We start from the raw sequence: 26,528 nt of genomic DNA on the forward strand, positions 1-26,528 counted from the left end.
TGCCAAGAAGCAGAGCAGACATGCATATGAGGATGCTTTCAGTGCCAGCTCATTTTTTTTCCCTCCGATCCTGAGTGTGACAGCCATTGTCCAGGGAGGAAATGAAAGGCCGTCAGCATTATTATGGCTGTCTCCTGCCGTGCCGTGGCTCTCAGCAAAGCCTGTGATCATTAACAGTTGCAGATTTTATTGGTATAGAATGTTAATTAATCCTAATGTTCTGTTTGGTGTTGAGAGAAGACCATTTATCTTTGAAGACCCATTTAACATCTCATAAATCACTATGGTTGATACTCCATGACTTATTCTAGTCTTACAGTGTTTCCCCTATTGTTTTGGGGGGGGGGTGCCTATATGAAGACACGAATGCATGAACTTCATCTCCAGACTCTAGATCCGCTCTGAAAGTCACTTCGTGAGCATTTAACCGCTGCATTTGAGAAAAACTATCATCATGTCATAAACACACAGAAACTCAAAGGTCTTCACGGCAACCCGTCAAAATAAAAGTTAGGTTTAACTTGACAGAAATATATTAGTTGTACATTAGAATTTAGATATGTCTCAATGTAATAAAAAAGGTCACTATTTTATTAATAAAATACTATTTATAAGTGAATAATAAAAAAGATGAATGTATAATGTAATAAAAAAGGACACTATTTTATTAATAAGTGAAAGATTAATGTATAATGGAATAAAAAAGGACACTATTTTATTAATAAGTGAATAAATTAACTAACAATGCTGTACTACTTATGTTTGAGTTCTTCTCTTATACTGCAGATATGGTTAATGTGCTAAGATTAATAATCATCTTTTTGTTTGATGTCACTTCACTGTAGAGAGAAACTTTTTTTTATTGTATTTTTCCAATTGTTCAGCTGACCTCAGACACAACATTGCTAGAATGGTTACCAGCAACAATTCTGAAGTTTGTATTTACTCTACCGTTCAAATGTTTTTATTGTTTATATAAGAAGTCACTTGTCTGCTCTCTTTTCTTATTTTGCTTTGGCAGCAGGCTAAACAGAGCCTCAGAAAAGGTCGTAGACAGAAGTCAGGGTCAAATTCTCTTTACTGGAGACCAATTTGTGAAACTGCAACACAAATGAACAAAGAAATTGAAAAAAAAATACTCTCTTATAAAGTTAGTCACTTCACATGGCTCAAAACAGTATGTAAGATGCAGTCAAATGTAAGATGCATATAAATCACCTTTACACAACATAGCGATGTAAGAGATGAATAATCAGTCTAGCATCACAATTATGTGCCTCGAGTTACATTTAGCATTTCACATGTAAATAGTTCTTAAACATACAGTATGCATAACTTATAAAAATTCACATAATCTTATTACTGCATAAATAATCTTTTCAGATTGTGCTTTTGGGATGGACGTAGATGCACATCTGCACAATGATCTCTGAAATCCAAATGGCTGATGTATTACTCAAAGTGACAGATCTTAAAATGACCACGAGGTGTCAGTGCTGATAAAATAAACTATAATATTACAAGGGCCAGGATACTCACCAAGGCTGCATTTATTTTATTTAAAAATAAAAATACATTATAAACATTAATATTGTGAAATATTACAATTTAAAATAACTGTTTTGTAATTTAACATATTTTTTAATGTCATTTTTTCCTGTGATATTAAAGGGATAGTTCACTTTGAAATAAAATGTTGGTATGTTTTAGCTCACCTCAAGGGCATCCAAGATGTAGGTGTCTTTTTTTCCGCAGTAGTTTCAATTTTGATATTTTTAGGTCAAACCGTTCTTGTCTGTCAGTCATATAATGCAGGTCGATGGTCACTGTCTCAAAGAGCATGCACAGAGTCCAAATTAAAACAATTCCCCATCGTCCAAATTAAACAATTCCCCATCGTAAGTACACATTGATGGCCTAAGACACGAAACGAGCCGTTTGTGTGAGAAAACGAACAGTATTTATATCGTTTTTACCTCTTGTACACAGCCACGTCCAAGTGATCTGAGAGTGCGGGCGGGTATAGATATATACAATAGAAGTCGCCTTGGCTACTGCAGTTCATTGGAACGAAACCGTAGCCAATGCGACATCTAGTGTTGCGTCTAGGAATTGTTTTAATTTGGACTCTGTGCATGCTCTTTGAGACAGTGACCATCGACCTGCATTATATGACTGACAGACAAGAACGGTTTGACCTAAAAATATCAAAATTGAAACTACTGTGGAAAAAAAGACACCTACATCTTGGATGCCCTTGAGGTAAGCTAAAACATACCAAAATTTAATTTCAAAATGAACTATCCCTTTAAGGCAGACTTTTCAGCAGTCATTACGTCTTCAGTGTCAAATTATCCTTCAGAAAACATTTTAATGTGCTGATTTGGTGTCCAATAAACATTTATAATTATTATCAACCTGTGATACATTTCAGGATTCTTCAATAAATGAAAAGTTCAAAAGAATACCATTTATTTGAAAGAAATCTTTTGTAGCATTGTTAATGTCTTTACTGTCACTTTTGATCAATTTAAAGCATCTTTGCTAAATAAAAAAAAATATTAATTTCTTTACTACTAATAACAATACTACTTACCCTAAACTTTTGAACGGTAGTGTATCTTCATCAAATAAGCATGATGAATCAATGAATATTTGCCAGTGTTAATTAAGCTGTAAAATCACCCAACATGAGGTGCTTTCCACCCTTCTTATGGTGAATACCAAAGCAGTCTTCAGCATTGTGGTTACTGTGTGTTTAAGCATTTACATAGTGGTTGGTGTGCAAAAGCACAATTTACTGTACCTTATAAAGTAGCATTTTATAATTGTCATTTAATTTTATAAGCTTTCATTTTGCAGTGTTACCTTCAATAGAATTTAAAAGAATTTGTGAAAACCCAGTTTAGTTTCAGTATATCAGAAGTGGCTATGTGCAAACCAGCTTTATAGTTTTAAAGAACATATGAAGACAATGCAAAGAAATCATGCTTTTAAAGTGTGAAAATAATGTGTTTTTCTCCCACAATGCCTATCTCTGATGTATTTTTTTATTTATTATTGATGCTTTTAATTGATATAGAACGTTAATTAAGGGAAGGCCACTCATGATGGAACGGTCCTGCTCGCAGATTATCGAATATCTAGCACAGTGGAGTGCATGCCTCAGGACATCTTGATGTCTTGAGATAAATGAACCTTCGGTTTAGTCTAGTGCGTAGTGTGTTCCCCACCTACAGACTGTGTAATATATACAGGGCAATGTAAACCCATCTGCGGGCTTCCCTGTGGACTATCAGCGCAAGCTTTTATCACGTGATGCCCATCTTCAGGCATTTAGCCGTGCAGCGGTAGCCTCAAATGAAGGCCTGATCAGATAAAGACAGCCTTTGAGCTGTTTTCAATTACAGAGCATTGATCCAGTTCCTCTGGATCAGCTTCACAAATTACATGATCCACTTTTAGCTCCACTGTCTTTCCACAGGCTCTCAGCCATGCCCCCTGACATCTCTGGACCGATCGGCGCTCCGAGCGCCCCGTGGGCTCTGATCAGTGAGGGGTGGTCATTGATTAAGCGCTCCCCGATGATCTGTCATGTGGTGGGCAGAGAAGTGATCATTGTGGATTAGTGTGATTCATCGAAGAGTTCAAACCTACCTGCTCTCTGACATCAGGATGGCTTCTCTTAATTGATTGTTTAAGTGAGAGCTTGTCACTGGGAAACCATTCAGTTTTAATTAGTGTTTTAGTGGACAAGAACTGTGATAGCATTTAACACAATGAAATGCTCTTCACGCTTGTCTGTGCACAAAGATGGCGCCATTATTTACACGTGTATCAAGAAAAAGTGGTGAGAATGGTGAGTCTTTCTATCGAGTTGCATGCAAAGATATAGATGATTTATATGAGCCAGTTCTTTTTAGCGAATCAAAATATATACAGTACAGCGTGACCATACTGTAAGTCACGAGCAACTACTCTTATGAGCCGGTTCTTATTAGCAAATCAAAAATATACTGTGCAACCAGAGTAGTCTGATTCATGAGCAAATAATTATTATGAGCCGGTTCCTTTTAGCACAGACAGAGTAGCTGGATCCATGAGCAAATGACTCTTATGAACTAGTACGTTTTAGCGAATCAAAAAAATATATAATACAGCGCGACCAGAGTAGCTGGATTCACAAGTAAATGATTCTTATGAGGCAGTTTTTGATTTTGTTTTTAGCAAATCAAAAACATACAGTGTGAACAGAGTCCTCAAATTCACAAGCAAATGATTCTTATGAGGTGGTTCTTTTTATCAAATCAAAAACACACAGCATGACCAGAGCAACTGGATTCACAATTCACGTCTGTTCAGTAGAGGATACAGATCTAACAAACCTTTCAAACAAATGCTGGAGAAATAAAGTTCAACTTTCTTACTTCAGCATTAAAAAATATATATATTTATTTTTTAAATGCGATGTTTACTGAAGTCATTTTTGCTTATTTGTATGGTTGAATTGGGTCATCGAAGGTCAGCAGCAAAGACATTGATTAATAAAGTGAGATTAAATACATTAAAGTTTTTTTGTTTTATTTAACATATTTAATTATTGCAGGTTTGGCGGAGTTGGCATTTCATTGTATTTATTTATATTGAGGAATACTGAATCTGTTTTTGTGCAAGTGAAATGAGAAAATGCCTGCTCACATTTAGTCTAGAACTACAATAACCATCATGTTCACACAGCGCACACAACGCCTCTGCAATAACTCGATTTCTTTCAACATGAGGACAGAAGAGGTGTCAGTCAATAAATGGGAAAACAAAATAACTTTTAGTAATTATTTGCGTATTTAAAGTAATTCGTTTTTTTCCTAGTTACTTGGAAAAAAGTAATCTGATTATGTAACTCGTTACTTTTATTGCGCTCGCCAAACACTGGTCATGAGCCGTTTTCTTTTAAAGGTGCACTGTGTCATTTTTAGCGGCATCTAGTGTTGAGGTTGCGAATTGCAACCAACAGAAGTTACGGTGGCCGACAGGAAAAGATGTCGTAGTCTGAGACAGCAGAGAGTTGCCAGTTAAGCAATGAGGTTTCTTTACAAAGATAAATTAAGAAATTAGGTTTACTTAATTATTCAGTTGAATGATATGTTATTGTGAATATTATTGTTACTTGTTCATCATTGTGTCAGTGTTTTATTCGCTGACTTAAGCTTGCTTCTTTGCACGAAGAACAACATAGTGACGAAACGCATTTGTCCGTTTAGGGCTACTGTATAAACATGTCGGCGCATTTCAATGTAAGGGGACCCGCGGTGTATGTAGATAGAAATGGCTCATTCTAAGGTAATAAAAGCATAACGGCTCATTAAAGGGATAGTTCACTTTGAAATAAAATTTTGGTATGTTTTAGCTTACCTCAAGGGCATCCAAGATGTAGGTGTCTTTTTTTCCGCAGTAGTTTCAATTTTGATATTTTTAGGTCAAACCGTTCTTGTCTGTCAGTCATATAATGCAGGTCTATGGTCATTATCTCAAAACACAAGCACAGAGTCCAAATTAAAACAATTCCCCGTCGTCCAAATTAAACAATTCCCCATCGTAAGTACACATTGATGGCCTAAGACACGAAACGAGCGGTTTGTGTGAGAAAACGAACAGTATTTATATCGTTTTTACCACTTATACACAGCCATGTCCGAGTGATCTGATCTGACGTGTGCGCAGACTGGTGCATAGATATATACACACTAGATGTCGCCTTGTCTACGGCAGTTCATTGGAACGAACGTCTTTAAGGCGACATCTAGTGTATATATACCTATGCACCAGTCTGCGTACACGTCAGATCAGATCACTTCGACATGGCTGCGTATAAGAGGTAAAAACGATATAAATACTGTTCGTTTTCTCACACAAACCGCTCGTTTCGTGTCTTAGGCCATCAATGTGTACTTACGATGGGGAATTGTTTAATTTGGACGACGGGGAATTGTTTTAATTTGGACTCTGTGCTTGTGTTTTGAGATAATGACCATAGACCTGCATTAAATGACTGACAGACAAGAACGGTTTGACCTAAAAATATCAAAATTGAAACTACTGCGGAAAAAAAGACACCTACATCTTGGATGCCTTTGAGGTAAGCTAAAACATACCAAAAATTAATTTCAAAGTGAACTATCCCTTTAAGTGAGGTCTTTATACACCACTTAAAACATAGTTATGGAAGAAGAGTTACTGGTTTGAATCAGTCTGAAGCACTGTCCTGTATAATGTACAGCATTAGCAGAGAGAAAATGTCTTTCTGAATGGAAAATATGTAAACAAAATTAACATTATAATTGGAATCGAATCCAAATTAGAATCAAATCGAAACAAATTAAGAGGGTCTGAATCAGAATCGAATCAAATTAGTAAATCTGTGTCGTCACCCAGCTCTAATGAACAATCTTTTAAATTGAACCTAAGCAAGAGATGAGGCGATCGCGAATGACGTCTGCTTGTCTCTTTCTCTTGCTTTCTCTCTCTCTTGTCTCCATTCACTCTAGCACTGTTATACAAAACAGCTGAAGTGATAACTGGACATTGTTTGTTTTAGCTTCTGAGATGGTGTGGTTCATTGCTGGCAGCCATATATAACACTGGGATTAAGACGAATCAGCCCACATAAAATAAGAGTGCTGACATAAGCAAATACACTATGATAGTCTTTGCACAGCTGGCGTCCCTTTCGGGGGTAAAATGCACGCACATTTACATGCCCATTACACATGCATCATATTTTCATGCACAAGCATGCACATGTTTCTGAAAGCATAATGCATGTCACAGCCCACCCACAAACACACACATTTGCTTGAATCATGATAAAAGTGTAGCAACTCACACATTTTGTTTTAGTATTCTGTTATTTCATGAACATCCTCTTTTCTATTTTTCTTTTCTTTTTTTTTCAGGTCCTCCTTTACCTCCTCAGGATGTGCAAGTTCAGTTGGGACAGACACCTGGAGTCTTGCAGATCCGGTGGAAGCCCCCTCCCCTCACTTCTACCGGCACTTCCAATGGAGCCAGTGTAATCGGCTACATAGTCTGCACTAAAGGTCAAAAGGTGAAGTTATGCTGCTGATTCTTACTATCATCATGCCATTTACTCATAACAGCTACTGATTTGCAACAAGCTGTGTGCCCTGCTTATGAAGCCAATGAAAGGTCCAAGATCAGCTTTGTAGGTTGAACATGTTATGCTAGTTCACATGTTTGGAGGGCAGGTTTCATTCTGCTCACTGGCGCCATCTGGGGATCGCTTGTGTCGCTGGATGGCCTATGTGTTATGCAAGTCATTTTGGACAATCAGGCAAAAACATATTTTGAAATGATATCAACCCCTTTTCGTGAGACAAAAAACTGTATATTCAAAATACATAATTATCATGTATACATGTATTTTTCAAAGATGTTTTTCATGTACCAATAGGGTTTAAATAAAGCAGGTCATAAAAACAGATGGTCCAGGACCAGTGTGACAAAGTTTCAGGCCTGTTGACAGAAATATCACTATGCAGTTTGGCACAGTTTTACATTCATGAATCATACAGTATATGTTTTTGTATGCCTGGCAAACATTTGGATTTCTATGGATTTCTAGCTGACGAACATGTCAAAATTGTGAGAATTGTGTAAATATAATTTGTAATAGGTTGGAAATGCTAAACAAAACACCATATGCTGTTGTGTTTATTAATTTATTTCTGTCACAGAATTATTTTGTAACTGTGTAATTTCCAGCTATTATTGCATATTTTTATTTTATATATATACATTAAAATATACAATATCTAAATAAAATATGTGTATAAAAATATGTTAACATATTAAGAATAAAAAATATATATATTATGATATATACTACCGTTCAAAACTTTTAGATTGGTAAGATTTTTTTAAAGATTTTTTTTAATTCTATTTCAGATAAATGCTGTTCTTTTGAACTTTCTATTCATCAAAGAATCCTGAAAACCATTGTACACAACTGTTTTCAACATTGATAATAATAATACATGTTTCTTGAGCAGCGAATCAGCATATTAGAATGATTTATTAGAAGGATCATGTTACTAAAGACAGGATCAATAAGGCTGGAAATTCAGCTTTGCCAACACAGTAATAAATTGCATTTTCAAATAGAAAACAGTTTTAAATTGTCAAATAAATGCAGCCTTGGTGAGCAGAAGATAATTCTTTTAAAAACAATAAAAAATCGTACCGACCTAAAACTTTTGAACGGTAGTGTGTGTGTGTGTATATATATATATATATATATATATATACACACACATTTTAAAAACATATTTTAAATATATATTTTAAAATATATTATTTTGTATTTATGTATGTTTTATATTTTTATATATTTTTTTATTTTAGGAAAAAGTATAAAATATATTTATTTCTAACACAAATTGAAAATAAAATTGATCATTTTTGCGATTATGCCAGTGAAATATCAAATAAAATAACAGGGCAAGTACAAATCTGATTAACTGTCTGACTGGCCTTATTGTTCATCCTTGCCTAGGGACATTTGTTCATCCTGTATTTCTGTTTGTTTGTTTTCAGATAGCGGAGATAATGTACCCCACAGCAGATTACGTTACGGTGGAACTGAATCGTATCCAGTGTCTGGAAGCACGGGAGGTCGTAGTGAGGACAATATCAGCACAAGGAGAGTCACAAGACTCTCCCGTGGCCGCCATTCCGCACAGCCTCCTGGTGCCTCACCATGGACACCCTCACCTCCAGTCTCACCCTCAGACTCACCCACCTCCCTACCCACAAACCTACCCACCAACCCATCCTCAACCGCACGTCCAGCCTCACTCCGGCCCACCACCCCACCCTCACCCTCATCCCCCGCCCTCACATCCCCACTCCTCGCCCTCCCTGTACCCCTTATCTAAACCCAAACTCCTACCAAGTGCCAGAGACCCCCATGCCAAAGAGCCAGAGATGAGCAGGAGACCGGGACAGTCCTGGGAGCCGCATCCCCGGGCCTCGTCACCCCTACCACCCCCTTCGCACTCGGGGCACACGCTGGAGCCCCCTCACATAGAGGGCCGGCGCTCGCCCTCCCCTCAGAGGATCTTGCCTCAACCTCAGGGAGCGCCCATTCCCAACACAGTGGCTCGGGCTATGGCCCGCCAGGCAGCGCAGAGGAATGCCCCAAACAGTAGGGTGAGTCCACTATTTGAAGCCAAGATGTCAATATAGATGATTGCTAGCATACTATGAAGCAGCATGGCAAAATATTATGTACATGCAGGACTTGACACTTACTTTTTTCCCAAGGACCACATGTGCTTCTAAGTTGAAAAATGTTGGAGCACATTAAAAAACTACAGCTCTATTCAACACCCTTAAAGTTTTCTTGTACAACAAAATGTAAACTTACTGTATGAATAAGGCGGCCAGCTGTGTCTCTAGAAACTTTTAAACTTTTAGTGTTTTGGAAATCTTCTTGTAGCCATAGATTTTCTAATGTACTATAACAATTTGTTCTCAAGCTCTTTTGACTTGGCTATATTTGCAAGTCGTATTTCCAACTTTAGCACATGCATGGGCTAAATGTACAGTTGTGGTCAGAATTATTGGCACCCCTGGTAAATATGATCAAAGATGGCTGTAAAAATAAATCTGCATTGTTTATCCTTTTGATCTTTCATTAAGAAAATTCGCAATACTCTTAACCTTTCATTGAAGTAAAAGAATTGAAAGTGGGGGGAAAATAACATTCTGAAATAAATGTTTTGCTCCAAAACACGGAAGCCACAATTATTGGCACCCCTAGAATTTTTTATGAGTAAAATATCTCTGAAGTATATTTTCATGAATATTAAAAAAATGTATCACAGCAGGGTGACTAAACATTAAATTGTCTGGCTATGACTTGTTTGTTTTACAGGAGTATGTAAATATGAGGAAACTCAAAGGCCAAATTCCCTTTCTCATCCATCACAATGAGTAAAACCAAAGAATATAGTTCTGATGTGCAGCAAAAGATTGTTGAGCTCCACAAAATAGAAAGTGGCTGTAAGAAATCCCCATTTCCACCATCAAATTTGTTTTAAAAATTAAAAGTTCCAATTAACTAAAGGTGTTACGAATCTGGAAGAGGACGTGTGTCTATATTGTCTTAATGCACGGTGGGGAGGAGAGTTTGAGTGGCCAAAGACTCTCCAAGGATCCCAGATGGAGAATTGCAGAGATTAGTTGAGTCCTGGGGTCAAAAAGCCTTAAAAAAACAACAACAAAAAAACCAGTAGATATTTATAAATAAATAAATAAATAAATATATATATATATATATATATATATATATATATAAATAAATATATATTTATATATATATATATATATATATATATATATATATATCTACTGTATATATTGAATAATCTGTTAAATAATGTTCTTAGGCTTTCCTTCCTTTGACGGGCCAGCAATATTTAATATTTATTATGACCTTAAATTTAATAAAACTGAGGACCCGTTGGGACTTTTTTTATTCACACACCTAAGTACATTTTACAATTCTCACACATCTCTTTTTAGTCGCAAATGCGATTAAAACGCTTGCAATGTGAAACCCTGACTTGATAGTTGTAATTTGTTTCAGGTGGAGAGGAGGAACATCTTCAGTGAGAAGGGTAACACTTCGCAGTCTTTAAACTCAGATGAGGAAGAGGACGGGTACGATTCCCCTCACGCCAGGCGAAGAGGAGCTTCTGTGGACGAGTTTCTCAGAGGTTCTGAGCTGGGCAGACACGTGAGTCTTAGGAACGACAGTCTTCTCAACTTTAAAGTGCTTCAGTTCTGTTATTGCACAGAGAAACTTTTCTGGGAGTTTTGGGCCAACTGACAGAATCGTCATGCATTGTCACTACATCTTACGTGTGTTGATGTTGACGGGTCTCGTAGTAACTTTTTCAACACAAGAAATAGGCTTTTCTTTTTATTTATGCTGTACAAATCATTACAAAATGTACATTCCAGGTGTCACAATATATTATATTTAATTATATTATGTTCATATTATATTTAATTATTAATTCAATTATAATTATATTTATGTTGAATAATTATGTTGAATTATGTTGTCTTTTTTTTCTGTTAACATTTGGGAAATGCCATTCCAATACCTGCATGTCCTAAATATTTGAAATATGGGCGGGACTACATTTTTCAGGGGGTGTACTAACTTTTAGCTTTTTGAGCTAAAATATGACATTTACACTTTTGCGTGTGCCCAAAATGTTTAAATATTTTTTTGAGGCCACCTTATGCTTATTTATTTGTTTTCTTTCTTTCTTTATTTTCTTTCTTTATTTATTTTTATGTGTGCTGTGTTTTCTTATTTAATAATAATATTAATAATAATATTTTATTTATTTATTTAGCACATTTCAAGACTTCAAAGTTGCTTTACAAAGACACAGAGAAAAGAAAACAACAAACAAATAAATCACAGGTCTAAACAGAGGGAAGGGAATATATAAAAATATACAAACCAAATATAAAATCCAAGCAAATCAAAGAAAACTTCAAACCTGTATAAATAAATAAAAAAACAGACAGACAGATTTGTAAAACCAATTAAGAGTGAAGTATTGATGAGCAAATGTGATTAGGGACAAAATTATGGACATAGTGAGATTTCCGTTGAGTTTTGAAGATCTCTTCCTGGTGTCTCTCATGGTTTTGTTAAACTCTCTGTACCTCCAGCATCATCAATACAGCCACAGTGAGGAGTACTACACCGAGAGCAGTCGGGGCTCTGATCTGTCTGACATCATGGAGGAGGATGAGGAGGAGCTGTACTCGGAGATGCAGCTGGAAGAAGGCCGTCGCCGCAGCATCAACTCACACAACACGCTTAAGGTATGGAACAGACACCCTTCCGGCCGCCGTCTGTCTTGGGCGTGGGCCACAGGGCCGCAGGCTAGAGGCTGGGACAGACGAAGGGGGGTGGAGTATGCCGTGGTCTGTAGGGCTCCTCCGAGGGGGTGGTACTAGCTGGTTGGCACTTCAACCTTATAGAATTGGTTTGAAAGGCCAACTGCAGTTTGGTTAAGGTGTTTTTTAGAGGTAAGCTTATTTTTTGTTATAAAGTAACTCCTTGGATTTGTCCTGAATATGACCAGCGCTGTTTTTTGTGTGATTTTGAATTTAAAACGGGGGGTGTTAGACCTCTGATGTTGTACACAAAGCTTGAGCGACAAGATCTTAACAGGTCGCCCCATCCTCAGTCTCTCCTGGGTCCTAAAAGTGGGTCGCTTTGCACTACCGAACTTCGACGTCATCCAGTCATTTAGCCAGCTTTGTATAAGCCTGTCCAGTCATACAAAGCTCGATACATCTGAATGGCTTAACCTGAGGCTGCACACGCAATGCATGAGTTGACGATCTGATATGCTTTACGCTCTCCAGGTGTTGCAAACTGTGTTGTTCAGTTATAAGTACTGCATCATTATGGATTTGTATCTAGTAGAATAAGATCTGAATTACTCTATAAAGTAGGAGTGGCTCTTGTTACTCGGAATTGACAGGATTATTTAGCAGATTCTTCGATTTATTCCATATGACAATCATATATGTGCAAATATATACGTTGTGTATTTGTTTGCCTTGCCTTAAGTGTTCTACTCTTGGAATATAATGCCATGGTTCTATGTGTTTGTGATTTATTATTAAATAAAGACAGGGTTTGTTTGTGCACTGTATGTATAACTAAGTATTACATAAATTTAACCTGTTTAAAGTGTCAAATTAGCTTCTGCTTGATCAGGTGAAAATGCACATATCATTCCAAGGGCATTTTGGGAATCTCATTTAAGTAAAGTATGCTTAAATGAAACAGTTATTCACTTTTGATTATGTTTGTCTCATGGTTACACTTCTGTTAAGTTTTACTTTTCTCAGTGTAATTTTACAATTTTGTGAATATCTGTCTCTTCATGAAAATGTCTAATATATAAAAATGTCTAATAAGATTTCTTTCAAAATATATATGAATAAGTATAATGCAGAAAGGGTAACACAAAATACACTATGTATTGAATATATGAAGCAATAAATGGTATATTATATTTCAGTTTTTGTCATTTTTGTTTTGAGTTATCTTTTTGGAGACCCATTTGGGATTGTGGTATGAAGCTAACACCTTATATAGATTATATTTATTTGTTTTTGGATATATTTTGCCTCCAATTGCAGACAACATTGTGCTACAGTTTAGCATGATTCAGTAAAAGATATTTGCAGCATTGTTGACCTCAAATACAAAAAATATTTTTTTTTATATAGCCATCACCACTTAATATCTGCTATGTGTATCAGGATGTAGATATTTTAAACCACCAATCACAATTTTCATACACAATTTGAAATCATTAGAAAAGATTTGTATTTTTAATAATATATTTTTTAAATTTCCATTCCAGGTTACTTGGTCTACTTTTGAACACGATTCACTTTTTGCTTGGTAGACAAACCTCCATTTTGTTTTTTGTTGTTTTTTTGTTTGTTTTTATTCATGTATAGTCCTTAGATGTGTTAGTCTTGATCCTTTGATTGCCTGTTTTTAATTACTAATATTATGTGTTCTGAATACTCATCTGTATATTTTTGTTGTTGTTGTTGGACTGTGCTTTGTTCGTGGATTGTCTCAATGAACCCTGCATATGTGACACTCTCCGGTTCTCGTTTTCTGTATGGTTTGCATTTCCTGACATTTTCCTTCTACAGATTCCCTTCCGTCGCATGTCATGTCCGTCATGGAATGAGACTGCATGCCCTACATTCGACCATGATCTCCAATAACTAATTCTGTCTTTATTTTGTCTTTCTTTTCCCATTTTGTTCTCTATTTGCACACTGTTTATTCTTCTCTGCCTGTTCTAACACCACCAAACAAAATCCTCCAAAACGATCCCGATTTTAACTAATTGAAAAACATCCAAATCTAACTGAAACTTTGGCTCCTTCCTCGTCCATCACCCTCTCCGGCCTCTAAAAGGCGTATTACAGGCGTCAGGATCTAGCGGTGGAACGAGACAGTTGGGACTTGCAGCGGGAGGTGGTACGACAGCGCTCCTTGCGCTCCCACAAGCGGCTCCACAGCATCCCGGAGGTTGCCGAGGAGGATCCGGACACTGGGGTGGAGGTCATGGGCCAGCGGCTGCGTTTCGAGGAGGCTCGTCCAGGCACTCCATGCAGGAGCCCAAGGCCATACCACCAGGACTCGCGGCAGCCGAACCACCTCTCCCCAAGTAAGTCCATCCGCAGGCTGCAGAGGCAGCGTTCCTCTCCGCGCTACACCTCCATAGAGGAGCGGCCGCAGTGCTGGAGCAGCAGCAGTAGCAGGCAGAACACTAAGAGCCCTGACAGTGGACTAGACTGCGGGAGCGAGGAGGAGGGTTCGCTCGGTTACCGCGGAGGCTACCACTCATACACAGGGGGCAGCCAGCTGCGAGTGGGTTCTGGGCCCAACATGCGGGTTATTCACTGCGAAGGGCCAGTGGAGCGTCGTGCTCTGGCTGCCGGCAGGAAAAGGTCGCTGACCCGCCAGTGCAGTGTGGAGGAGGACTTCCTGGACAACATTCCAGAGACAAGGAGCATGCGGGAGTCGTACCACCATTACCACTATCATCCGCACCATCACCAACCCCAACGCAGGTTCCGGAGCGAGGGCAGGCTGAGCGAGGTTGGCAGGACCTATCACAGGGACATTAGGGCCTACTCTGTGGCCAGACTCAACAGGGCAATGGATGAACCCCTGGTGTGTGTCTCCTACCCCTCCTCTCACCCTTCCGCCCTCTTCTCATCTACCAACTGCTTTGTGTTCCCATAGATAAGCAATAAAACCATTCTTCTGTTCATGGTGTTCCACCCAGTCTGTCATTGGTTCATTTGGTTTGGTTCTTCTCGTTTCACTTTTTTGTTTGGTCTATTTCGCTAGATGTTGCTTAACTTTGTTATTGTTTGATTTTACCTTTTGATATTGCTATTGTTTTGGGTTGGGGGGGGTGGGTTGCTTGTAAGATCTTTCTTGACTTTCTTGATTTGTTTTAGATCTCATGTGACTTTGTTTGATTCCTAGAGTGTCAAGTGAGATTTTTTGGATGTGTAGGTTTGTTTTGATTACCTAAAGGCCATTTCTGAGTGTTTCTTGTTTCTGTTGTAAGAGTCACAAATCAACCGACAATGTTTCCACAGCCCTCCAACTTATAATTTATAGTCCAACTTTGAAGCAGTTTAAGGGGCCGTTCACATATCGTGTTTTTTGCGTGCTCAAGTTCGTTATTTCAAATGTAGGCGCGCGACAAGTGCGCTTATGATAGAAGCGATGCATTCGCGGCGCACTCATTTTTTCCAGGCGCAGCGAGATAAAAAAATCTCAGCTTTTCAGAATGCCACAAGCGCATCGCAGGTCATGTGACAAGAACCAACCAATCAGCTTCACCCTTTCCGTAACAACATTGAAAGCTCAGTCAACATGAAGAAACAGCTGATAATTGCGATTCAGAGATATCCAGAGCTTTTTGACTCATCAAGTGCTTATTATTTTGATTCAATTAAATTTGATTCAATTCAATTCAATTGTGGAGAGCGCAGTTCATGGTTACATAGCAACGATAGAGTCCACTGGAGCGCATGTGAAAGGCCCCTGAAGCAGTGTTTCCCAACTCTGTTCCTGGAGGCACCCCATCAGTACACTTTGTGGATGTCCCTTATCTGACCCATTCATTTCAGGTCTTGGAGTCTCTAATAATGAGCTGATGAGTTGATTCAGGTGTGTTTGATTAGGAAGAGTTCAAAAATGTGTAGTATTGGGGCGCCTCCCTGAACAAGGTTGAGAAACCACTGGTTTAGCGTTGTTTATAGGAAGCCGAACACACCAAAATTAGGATAAATCTACTCATTCAACAGTGTGGTGTGTATAAGTTATTTGTGCAAGCCAATAAACAGTGTGGTGCACGTGTTAGAATGATCAAAGCTGGTTTGTTTGTTTGTCTGCACAGTTTCAACCATGAAGAGCCAACCAATCAGAATTGTGCTGCACTGTTAAAACTGGTTTACACCACGCTAACTTTAATCAAGTTAGTTGTGTTGCATTCCAGTTAGTTGTGCTGCACTGTGCATTGCTCGAACAGATATCTCATCCACACTTCTCTGAATTGAGTGAATTATTCTTTTTTTTATGCGTTTTGCTAATACCTGCGCACACATCAAGGTTTTCAGTGATACTATTAGCCTAATATTACTAAATATTGAGGGAGAACCAAACTGAAAATAAAAAAAAAACCTTTAGAATTAGAAAATCAACCATTATTCCGAATATTTTGGGGAAATGTCATCCGGAATGTCTGTGATGGTTAAGGTCCTGACCTACTATCCATATACAGATTTGCAGCACCTATGAATAGTTATATTTACCCTTTTATATACTTAAAACATTAAGAGTGTAGACAGACCACAATGTAGAATTATATGAATCAGAATGCTCATATCACACAAACTACATTAAAAACTATCCCATATGCACTAAAGAGGAGCAGAACAAAAACCAAAATGGTCTTTAGCTAAGCATCTGATTTCTGCCAAAACCCTGCTCATGTTGTTGTCAGAGTTTGTTTCAATTGTTTATGTTAAATGTTATGGTGGGTTCATCCTCCTTGTTTTGATTTCACTTGGGACTAGAATCTCCTTCTCTAAAGATATCAGTTTTTTGTTTTTTTGTTTTCATTTTGGGGTTGATGGGAATCATTTTTTTTAAAGGATATCTATTTTTAAGGCACCACAGGCTTTGATTAACATTTTAATGTTTACTTTTGAAGATTTTAGGGAGCTCTCCCTCAACGGGACGCTCGGATCGACTGGACCATTCCGGCCGTAGGACGAATCATGGCGGTCCACCCTCTCAGAGAAGACCAATGACAGTCCCTTCCATTGGTTAGTGAGGTCATATATTTGGACTCTCCCTCCCTTCCTTTACTATCTTTCATAGAGACTCCTGTTGTGTGTTCCTCTGTTTTCCTTACAGTACATGTCATGATGACAGTTATATAGGCCTGTAGGGCCTTGGAGTCCCTTGATGTACCCCGTCACTTTTGGTTGGCCTCTGCCATTCATCCTGTTTCAGATTCACAAATAATAAAAGGAGGGAGAGTTATTCAACTGCTTTATTCTAATATACAGATGGTTCTCCTATCAGGGCACACACACCACCACCTAAAAAAAGCATCCTAATCATGAACATTGCTGTTTTACTCTGGAGCAACTCAAGTCAGCTGGCTTTCAATACAGTTTTAAAATCAGTATGTCATTTTGACTTGCATTAGAATGGCATTTCTGATCCTAAAACACATCTCAAGAGCTTTGAAAACATCAGAATCCACAACTCACAGGCTGAGTAGAGGGGGTGTGGCTGTAATGCTCTGATTGGTGTTTCCTTAGAAATCACCGTGGAGAATAACAGTGAGGGGAGTGAGGGGAACCTCTCACCTATCAAGGATGATGTTTACTATACCAATGTAGCCCACCGCAGGAAATGGCCCCCACAGCGAACTGAGCAACGATATGGTATGTGGCGTGGCTCCTCCATGAAAAGAAAATCTAACAAAAATTACCAGAACAATTTGACCTGAATTATTGAATTATCTTGTTTAAAGACCCCATGAAATCAAAGTGAGAGTTGTGTGGTTTTTAGGGGCTGTTTACACGACACCGTTTTCAACTAAAAACGCAAACGTTTTTATGCGGTTTGGTCGTTCGTTTACACGAAAGCGCTGTTTTGGGTGCCTGCAAATGGGTTTCAAAGTGCAAGTTTCAAATGAATCTCTGAAGACAATTACGTCATGAACATGCATATTTTGTGTTCAGTTTATGGTGTTTCAACGCCATCTAATGGCCTGGCAGCAGAATACAGGGTTTTTAGTCGTTTTTGCGTATCCGTGTAAATGGGGATCGTTTTCCGTTTTAAGCATAACGTTGCTGTGTAAACGTACCGTTAGTCTATGACTGTTCGTTTTAGTGGCCTATTTGTAAAGATGTTTAAGTGGCTTGCCAGGTAAGTTTTAGTTTAGTTAGAGTCAGATTTTTGGGGGGTTCAAGAAGATGTATTCTTTTTTTTAGCTGTGTGGCTACATGGCTAAACTGCTCCGAAGCAGATTTTATTCTGGTTAATTGAGCTGGCTCTTACACGAGAAGTAAATCAAACTGATGCTTTTCGTGTTTGGTGTGATTGGGTATTCGCTGCGATTGGGTATTCGCTGCAGATGTCAAACTTTCAGGTGCACATGCTGCATCTCAATTATTGCGAGTATTATGAACCCGCTGAACCTGATCTAAAGCGGGCTGGATTTGTTTGACTTTGTAAACTCTAAACCTACTCTGAAACTCAGTTTCAACTAGCTTGGTGTAAGAGGCCAGTGGTCATGCTAGTCCACCCATAAATGCTGACAGTATATATTGAATAAGCTCATTTTGCACCACACACATTTTTGTCCTGCCCAAACTTCCTGTTTCAATAGTAAAAAACATCAATACAGCGAAGCAGACTACATTTTTCGAGTGATTTAATGGGGTCTTTAAAGGATATTTTCAATCTTAATACAAGTTAAATTCTATTGACTGCTTCTGTGACATGCTGTTTACCACAGACAAACATTTTGACCCAAAAAAAGTCACAACATTTTTTTTTTCTCAGAAGTAAAGTCAGAAGAATCAAACAAAATACACGTTTACATGAGACTAGTATGGTGGTATCACTTTACTAACCTTGTCTAAATAAAGTCATATCCACTATTTCAGCTCCTGTCATGTCCATGCTAAGCCCTTAAACCTTAAACTTTATCACAAAATTCACAAAAAAATACCAGAAAGGGATACAAACAGGTAGCTATTCATAAAGTACTGTTTATAACTACATAGAAGTTCATTCTTCAGCAGTAATCCCAGTGTTAAAAGAAATCTGGGACAATTGTACAGCTCAAACAACACATTTACAGTATTTAGACAAAAATACAAGCTTCACATTTATTTTGACCTGGAATGTAAACACAGTAACTTACAAATCTCAAATGCAGTCGCTAGAGCTTTACTTGTATTGCTGATCTTAAAAAAGAACAGAAGCTGCCTTTACCATATAGACATGTGGGAGCCTCTCATTAACATTTAGAAGACAGTATGGATGAGCATATTTTCTGAGCTATTTTTATATATCTTTATATGTTTATTTAGGTTTTAATCAAGAGGCAATTTCTACATTTATTTCACCTTTATTATTTCCACATGGTAACTTGTCTTTCTAGTTAAACATGATTAGGATTAGGTTTGGGATTTTGGTCTGTTTAAGGGTGATTGCTCCTTTCTTTGTGCTTATCGTGTGGTCTAAAACACCAGACAGTGTCTGTGAACCCCTCTTCTCCTCCTCTTCTTCCTCATCGTCCATCTCTTACGGAGCTTTAAAAAGTTTTCCTTTGAGATCCTCAAATGTTTTATTTGCATGGATGTCTTTCTACTGTTGGATGTCGTGTGACTGCTAACCTTCAGAGCAGAGATGTCTTCCCCCCTGTGCCAGCTGTGGTTTTAAATGCTGCTTGTGAATGTTCTGCATATTCTTATCAGTAACTGGGTGCATGATTCACTTCTATCAGATCCTTATACACTTCTAATTAACTGGCATGGTCTACTGTTTACTACTATCTTAACAGCCATTGGTACAAGATAACAGAAAAGTGTTTTGCGATACTTAATTTTTTTTTTAATGATTTTAAGTGGATCATTCCAGTGAAGTATTACTGATTAGTTGCTGCATGTCTGTCCAGGAAAGTTCTGTATGTTTTTACAGTAAAACAGCAATGTTTTATCCATCCCTTGTTTTTTTTTAACATGCATGGCCATTTCAAACGTGTTCTTACTTCTGTTTTCAATATGCTCGCATATTACCCCACTAATGTGTGCTGTGCGGCAGATCATTTCACTGTATAGGGACCATTTGTATCAGGTGTGATTAACATTTTTATGAGATTATTATGTTAATGTGTGTTAATACTTTTATATAATTTTCTAAACATTGTTTAGCTGCATGTCACAGATTTGGACTGATGCCTCTGTAGAAGTAGATTAGGCTAAATGTGTAATTTTCTTTTTTGGGGCTTTATCTGTCATTTGATTTCTGTGTGTAGCAGAAGCTTGCCCTCTTCTCTGTTTCAGATGGTTATGGTGGACGGGAACGGCGGTCTTCAGACTACTATGAGGAGTCGGAGCCAGAAGACTCCAGAATATTTGTGGCCATGTTTGACTACGACCCCCTGTCAATGTCTCCCAACCCTGATGCTGCTGTAGAGGAACTTCCCTTCAAGGAGGGCCAGATCATAAAGGTTTGATCCGAACTGACTGATGTCAAGCAATTCTCAACCGTCATTTAATTCCACAGCTTGTTTTTCTTTTGTTTCCACTTTTTCTTTTTTTCTTTTCTTTTCTTTTCTTTTCTTTTCTTTTCTTTTCTTTTCTTTTCTTTTCTTTTCTTTTCTTTTCTTTTCTTTCCTTTCCTTTTTAGGGATGCACCTATACAGAAATGCTGACTGTTACCACTAACTGATCATTATATTTATGTACTAATGTACTTATATAATTGCAAATATTAAAAGTATTGATTATTAAATTATATAGTATAGTCTTAAATTCTAAATATATATTTTTTTAATCTTGGTGTCATAACTGGCTGTTTTTGTGTCATGGCTGGCAAAAATAAATTATATTTAAATTAATTATATTTAATATATAATTATAATATACATTTTCTTAAGTCCCTGTGTATATATATATATATATATATATATATAAATTGGCAATATTAAACATTCTGATTATTAAATTATAAATATACATTTCAATACGAATGTAGCAATATATAATGAGTATATAATCAGTTTATATATATATATATATTTGTTCATTATTTAGCCTTTTTTTATGTTTAAAAAAATTTTGCGTAGTTTTATTCTAATTATATGTAGGTATGGAATAATACAGCAATTTTGGCTGATATCCTTAATTTTTAATCATATTTAATGTATTTATGTATCAATATAATTGCCAATATTAAATTTAATTATAAATTATAATATGAAATGATAAGTTAATTATTTTAAAATGAGTATATAATTTATACAGATATACAGTATATAATCAGTAGAATCCTTTTATATCTATACATTTGTATATAGCTTTAGAATTATTTATTTTGTATAAATAATACTTTGTACATTGCTAGTTGTTATGTTAGTTATGTTCTGTTCTTTTCTAGTTAAAGTCAGTCCATTGCTGTCTTGCTATTCCAATGTACTTATTTTTACTTTCAGAATTCTGTGGCCATTTGCATTTATTTAATTAGCACTTTTATGCAAATGAAAGTTATAGAAGCATAACTGAATAATCCAAGATAAAAAATAACACAAAACATTAGACGTAGTGCTACTGTACCAAATTGAGTAGAGGACATTAGAGAGAGTGCAATTAAAAATGCAATGAAATTAGTTTAATTATGGCCCTGCTGTGTTGTCCAGGTGTTTGGAGAGAAGGACACAGATGGATTCTATAGAGCAGAGGTCTGTGGCCGCAGGGGGCTCATCCCCTGTAACATGGTCTCAGAGATCCAGACGGATGATGATGAAATGATGGACCAGCTGCTCAAACAGGGGTTTCTTCCTCTCAACACGCCCATTGAGAAAATAGGTATGATCTAACAGGTGTGCTGACCCCTGCCCATCTTACCCTCTGTACCACATTTTCTGCCTTCTCTTTCTTTTCTCTGTTCTGATTTGTTTTACAGTAGATTAAACATGGTGCTTGTCTGCAAATCCTCTACCTGTTCCATAGTTTTCATTTTAGAACCCTTAAAGGGATAGTTCACCAAAAAATGAAAATTCTGTCATCACTCATGTCGTTCTAAACCCATATGACTTTCTTTCATCTGCGGAAAACAAAAGAAGTCATATAGAAGAATGTCAAAGGCAGATTTTTCCTTTAAATCCTCTGCCTTCCTTGCCTTCATCCTTTCCTCTCTCTCTTCCATTTCTTTCTTGCTTTCCTCTTTTTTTTCTCAAGTGAACTGTAATAGGTTCAAAGATGGCCGTTCAATTAATCGCAGGTCCCGGAAATCCAAGAGAGGTTTGTGCCCCCATCTTTTCTTCATCAGTTTTCTCATTCAAACCATCTTTTCTTTTTCACTTAAGTGCCTTTTCTCAGCTCACCTCCAAGTTTCCCTTCATCACTTGAATGACGCTTAAATGTCAGCATGACTTATTCTTCTGTTCCCACTGACACCTCATACAGGAAATAATGCAGATTGAACAGTGGGGTCCAAAAGTCTGCAACTATTGAAAAGGTCTGGATTTTGTATTTTATAGCATCTTGTGCTTTAATGGAAACAGAAACATCTGAGTGTTTATACAAAGGAGTTCACATGATCAATGTCACTCATTTACTTTGACTGGGGACCTAGTACAGAAACTTTATTTCCATTTTAAATGTGAAATATGTAAATATATATATATATATATATATATATATATATATATATATATATATATATATATATATATATATATATATATACCATTTGGACCCCACAGAAACTTTTCTACTTACTACTAAATGTGCCTTCTATTTTTTCATATCATGACTTGAGTATTTATTCAAGAAAAAAAATTGTCATTTTGTTGAATTTGTAAAATCATTTTATTGTCCTTAAATTATTAAATTATTAAATGATTGTTCAGTTATCAAAACTCATGCCAATGGTTGAGTCCACTGACTTGAACAGTAAAAATATTTTTAACATAAAATAAATGACACTTCACCTTAAAAAAGTTGGTAATATGCAACTTTGAATTTACTACTAAATGTGCCTTCTATTTTTTCATGTCATGACTTGTGTATTTATTTTGAGCCATTCAAGGAAAGTGCTGCATGTGTCGTTTTGTAGAATTTTTAAATCCTTTTACTGTCTTAAAAAGTAGGCAAAACTCTTGAAATCTTTAGATTTTTTTTTTTTTTTTTTTTAAAGCTAGGGTAGACAGTGTTTTCCATAAACAGTTTTTGTAATTCTGGTTGAAAATCTCTTAACATCCTGATAGCAATCAATAATGGAAGTGGTCTAGGTAATAAAAAAAAATCTTCTGTGGAAGTCTCAGGACCAAAAAATGTTTGTCCGAATGCAATGATACGATGCCATACCTGCCTGTCAACATATGTATTTGCATATTTCTGCGCACCCTGCTCGCGCAGACATCACACATCATCAGCGCATTCCGAAAGGCTATGCTGAGTTCTAGACAGACAGTCACTGAACAAACAGCAGACAACTTTTACAGTTTATTTTGAACCAAAACAACAAGCTTATGCTGCGTTCACTCCATTAACTACCTTTATTAAGAGATGGCAACACACTGAGCGGTTTCTATGTCAACACTATCAATGCCGAAATTAATCTGCAGCAGTCCGGTGGTACAAGTCAGCTCAAAGTTATTTATCGTTCACTATAATTGTAATGTTATGTGCTTTGAGTAAGGTAATTTAATGCAGTCTCTCGTGATGCTTTGCAGACTCTGCTCTGGCTGTGCGCATTCATGTGTTTTGGAGGAAGCGTGGCTTTGGAGAGCTGTCTGGTGGGAGGGTGGGATCTTATGCTTTCAAAGCTAGCTTGCTATTGCTAGCCTCTCCAAAATTGCCTACCCTAGCTTTAACATAAAAAAAATACACTTCACCTTGAAAGTTGGTAATATGCAACTCTGAATTTATCAATAAGAGGGCATCACATTCTTGCTGTCATCATTACATCCAGGCTTGCTGTCATTCATAAATCATGCTTTCCTTTTTTATATATTTATTTGTAATTAATTTTAATGATCAAAATAAATATCAAATAGTACTTTGTTTTTTGTTTTCTTTCTCACCAGAACTTATTTATTTGTTTTATCCATCTATTCTTGCATTTTTTTTTCTCAGAAAGGAACAAAAGGAGTGGAAGGCAGCACGCGGTGTCGACGCGGAGGATGGTGGCCCTATATGACTATGATCCCAGAGAAAGCTCTCCTAACATCGATGTGGAGGTAATGGAGTCCTTTTTGTCTGTGCTTTCTTGCACTTATGGTCTCATCCCATAAGCTTTTGATTTTACGCTGGATTGCCTGGATGCCTGCCTCTGTAAAAGCCACCAAATTAATTTTCAGTCTATTGTCTTTGCTTTTGCGGCAACAATGTGTTTTTTTGTTTTTTTTATGTTACTGTTCATTCAGATGGCACATGGCAGCTCTAAAGATTTAGTTCGGTTTAGAGATTGTTCGCCCAAAAAAAAGAAAATCCTGTATGACTTGGTTCCCTTTCAGTCAGTTACATTCAACGTTATGTCGCTACTGACATATTGGGGTCTCACTTGGGAGCCTTTGGGTAATAAGAAAACGGACCAGTGAACATTTGGCTAGTGAGATTCCAAGCCACTCCCCCGGACTAACGGGTATATAAGCTTACCGGAAACTCACTCATTCATCTTATTGCTTTGGAGCAGAGCGGTTGTTTCAAAGCACTTTGCCATTTACCTTCACTTTGAGAGGAGACACTTCTACAGTTGGAGAAAAGGCATATTCAGTGGGGTTTGCTCCCCACGATTGCACTGATAAGTGCAGCGAATACACCCCTGGGTGAATCGAGGTTGGACGATTGGTTTCTCAGCACGGGGCATGATGCACAGCATTGTCCTGCCCTGGTACCTTTCTTCCCGGAGGTGCATGAGGAGGTCACGAAGTCTTGGAAGGCACTTCTTACTGCCCGAAGCCGCTTCACTGCTTCCTCCGCTCTCACTACCCTGGATGGTGGGGAGGTCAAAAGTTACGCAGAGATTCCTCAGGAGGAGCGTGCAATTGCGGTGCATTTATGCCTGCAAAGAGCCGCCACCTGGCAGAATTGCCCATCCAAGGCCTGTACGTTTTTGGCAGCTCTTGCCGCCAAGGCTTACAGTACCCCTTGACAGGCTGCCTCCACCCTGCATGCTATGGCCCTCTTGCAAGTCCATCAGACCAAAGCACTAAAAGAGCTGCACGAGGGTTATTCTGAGCTGGGGTTGTTTCAAGAACTTTGCACGGCGACTGACCTGGCCTTGGCCAGACTATGTCCACCTTGGTTGTCCAGGAACCTGAACCTGGCTGAGATGGACGCAGACAAAGCTCGCTTTCTCGATGCCCCCATCTCCCAGGCCGGCTTCTTCGGCAACACTGTTGAAGACTTTGCCCAGCAGTTCTCAGCAGTACAGAAGAAAGATTAAACACATCTTGCCCCGACGGGATGCTTATGCTACCAGACCGCCAAGGGCTGCCCCTCCGCCTGCCCATCGCCAAGGGCACCTACATCAGCAGCAGGCAACATAGTGGCCGCAATCTTTTGTTGAAACAGTTTCTGGTCCAACATTTTCACTAAAAGAGCAGTTTCCTCAATCTCTGGGTCACATGAGGACACGACGCCTCCTCGCGCATCTCTGGCAAAACCTTTGAGGCTTCCATGGAGTCAGGTAAGAGTCACACCACCCTCACTGCCTCTACTTCGGGGCGCTACGCCTCGCTGTTTGGACCCCAGTGCTCCACCTCGCTGCCTCTCCGCGTATAGGTCTGTAGTTCCGCTGGTGCCACTCGCACAGAGTGTGGGGTCCTGGCTAGCTCTTCCCAGCCCGTCTCGTTCGCTCATTCAGACGATCAGACTTGGTTATGCAATTCAGTTCGCCCTCTGTCCCCCCGGTTCAGCGACGTCCTGTTTACCTCAGTGAGAAACAAGGATGCCCCTGTCCTACATGCGGAGATTGCGGTCCTACTAGCGAAGGACACAATAGAGCCGGTCCCTCCAGCCAAGAAGAAGTCAGGGTTTTACAGCCCGTACTTCATCGTACCCAAGAAAGGCAGTGGGTTACGGCTGATCTTGGATCTTTGTGTCTTGAACTGGGCTCTTCACAAGCACCCGTTCTAGATGCTAACGTAGAAACTCATCCTCACGTGCGTTTGCCCCTAAGATTGGTTTGCAGCGATCGACCCGAAGGACGCGTACTTCTATGTTTCGTTTTTGCCTCAACACAGACTGTTCCTTTGGTTTGCTTTCGAGGGTGAGGCATACCAGTACAAGGTCCTCCCCTTTGGGTTGTCCCTGTTTCCCCACATCTTCACGAATAGAAGTGGGCATTCAAATTCTCAAATGTACACCCTGATGGATCCCATCTCGGCTCCTCAGCACAAACCTAAATGAGTGAGTTGCCAGCAAGCTTATATACCCGCATGTCCAGGGGAGTGGCTTGCGATGCAAATCTCACTTGCCAATGTTTGTTGGCCCGTTTTCTTTCTACCCGAAGGTGATTGGGGTCCCAAGTGAGACCCCAATACCTCAGTATTGACGCAATGCCTCCGTTACCCTCCTTCAGGGAACGAGGTTTA

The 26,528-nt window shown here is 38.3% G+C and overlaps 1 protein-coding gene across 2 annotated transcripts in view; it reads left to right on the forward strand.

Annotated features, from left to right (window-relative positions):
- rimbp2b (RIMS binding protein 2b) overlaps positions 1 to 26,528 on the forward strand; it is a 139,660-nt gene that overhangs the window by 108,156 nt on the left and 4,976 nt on the right. For both annotated transcript variants that reach the window (XM_082188069.1, XM_082188070.1), the window contains exons 16-26: positions 6,954 to 7,105; positions 8,614 to 9,228; positions 10,670 to 10,819; positions 11,776 to 11,931; positions 14,069 to 14,830; positions 16,890 to 17,004; positions 17,509 to 17,634; positions 20,269 to 20,435; positions 21,624 to 21,792; positions 22,165 to 22,227; positions 24,067 to 24,170. In XM_082188069.1, the coding sequence (XP_082044195.1) occupies positions 6,954 to 7,105; positions 8,614 to 9,228; positions 10,670 to 10,819; positions 11,776 to 11,931; positions 14,069 to 14,830; positions 16,890 to 17,004; positions 17,509 to 17,634; positions 20,269 to 20,435; positions 21,624 to 21,792; positions 22,165 to 22,227; positions 24,067 to 24,170 (2,579 nt within the window). The remainder of the gene's footprint in view (positions 1 to 6,953; positions 7,106 to 8,613; positions 9,229 to 10,669; positions 10,820 to 11,775; positions 11,932 to 14,068; positions 14,831 to 16,889; positions 17,005 to 17,508; positions 17,635 to 20,268; positions 20,436 to 21,623; positions 21,793 to 22,164; positions 22,228 to 24,066; positions 24,171 to 26,528) is intronic.

This window comes from Leuciscus leuciscus (assembly GCF_965113295.1).
Source record: "Leuciscus leuciscus genome assembly, chromosome: 13".
NCBI lineage: Eukaryota > Metazoa > Chordata > Actinopteri > Cypriniformes > Leuciscidae > Leuciscus > Leuciscus leuciscus.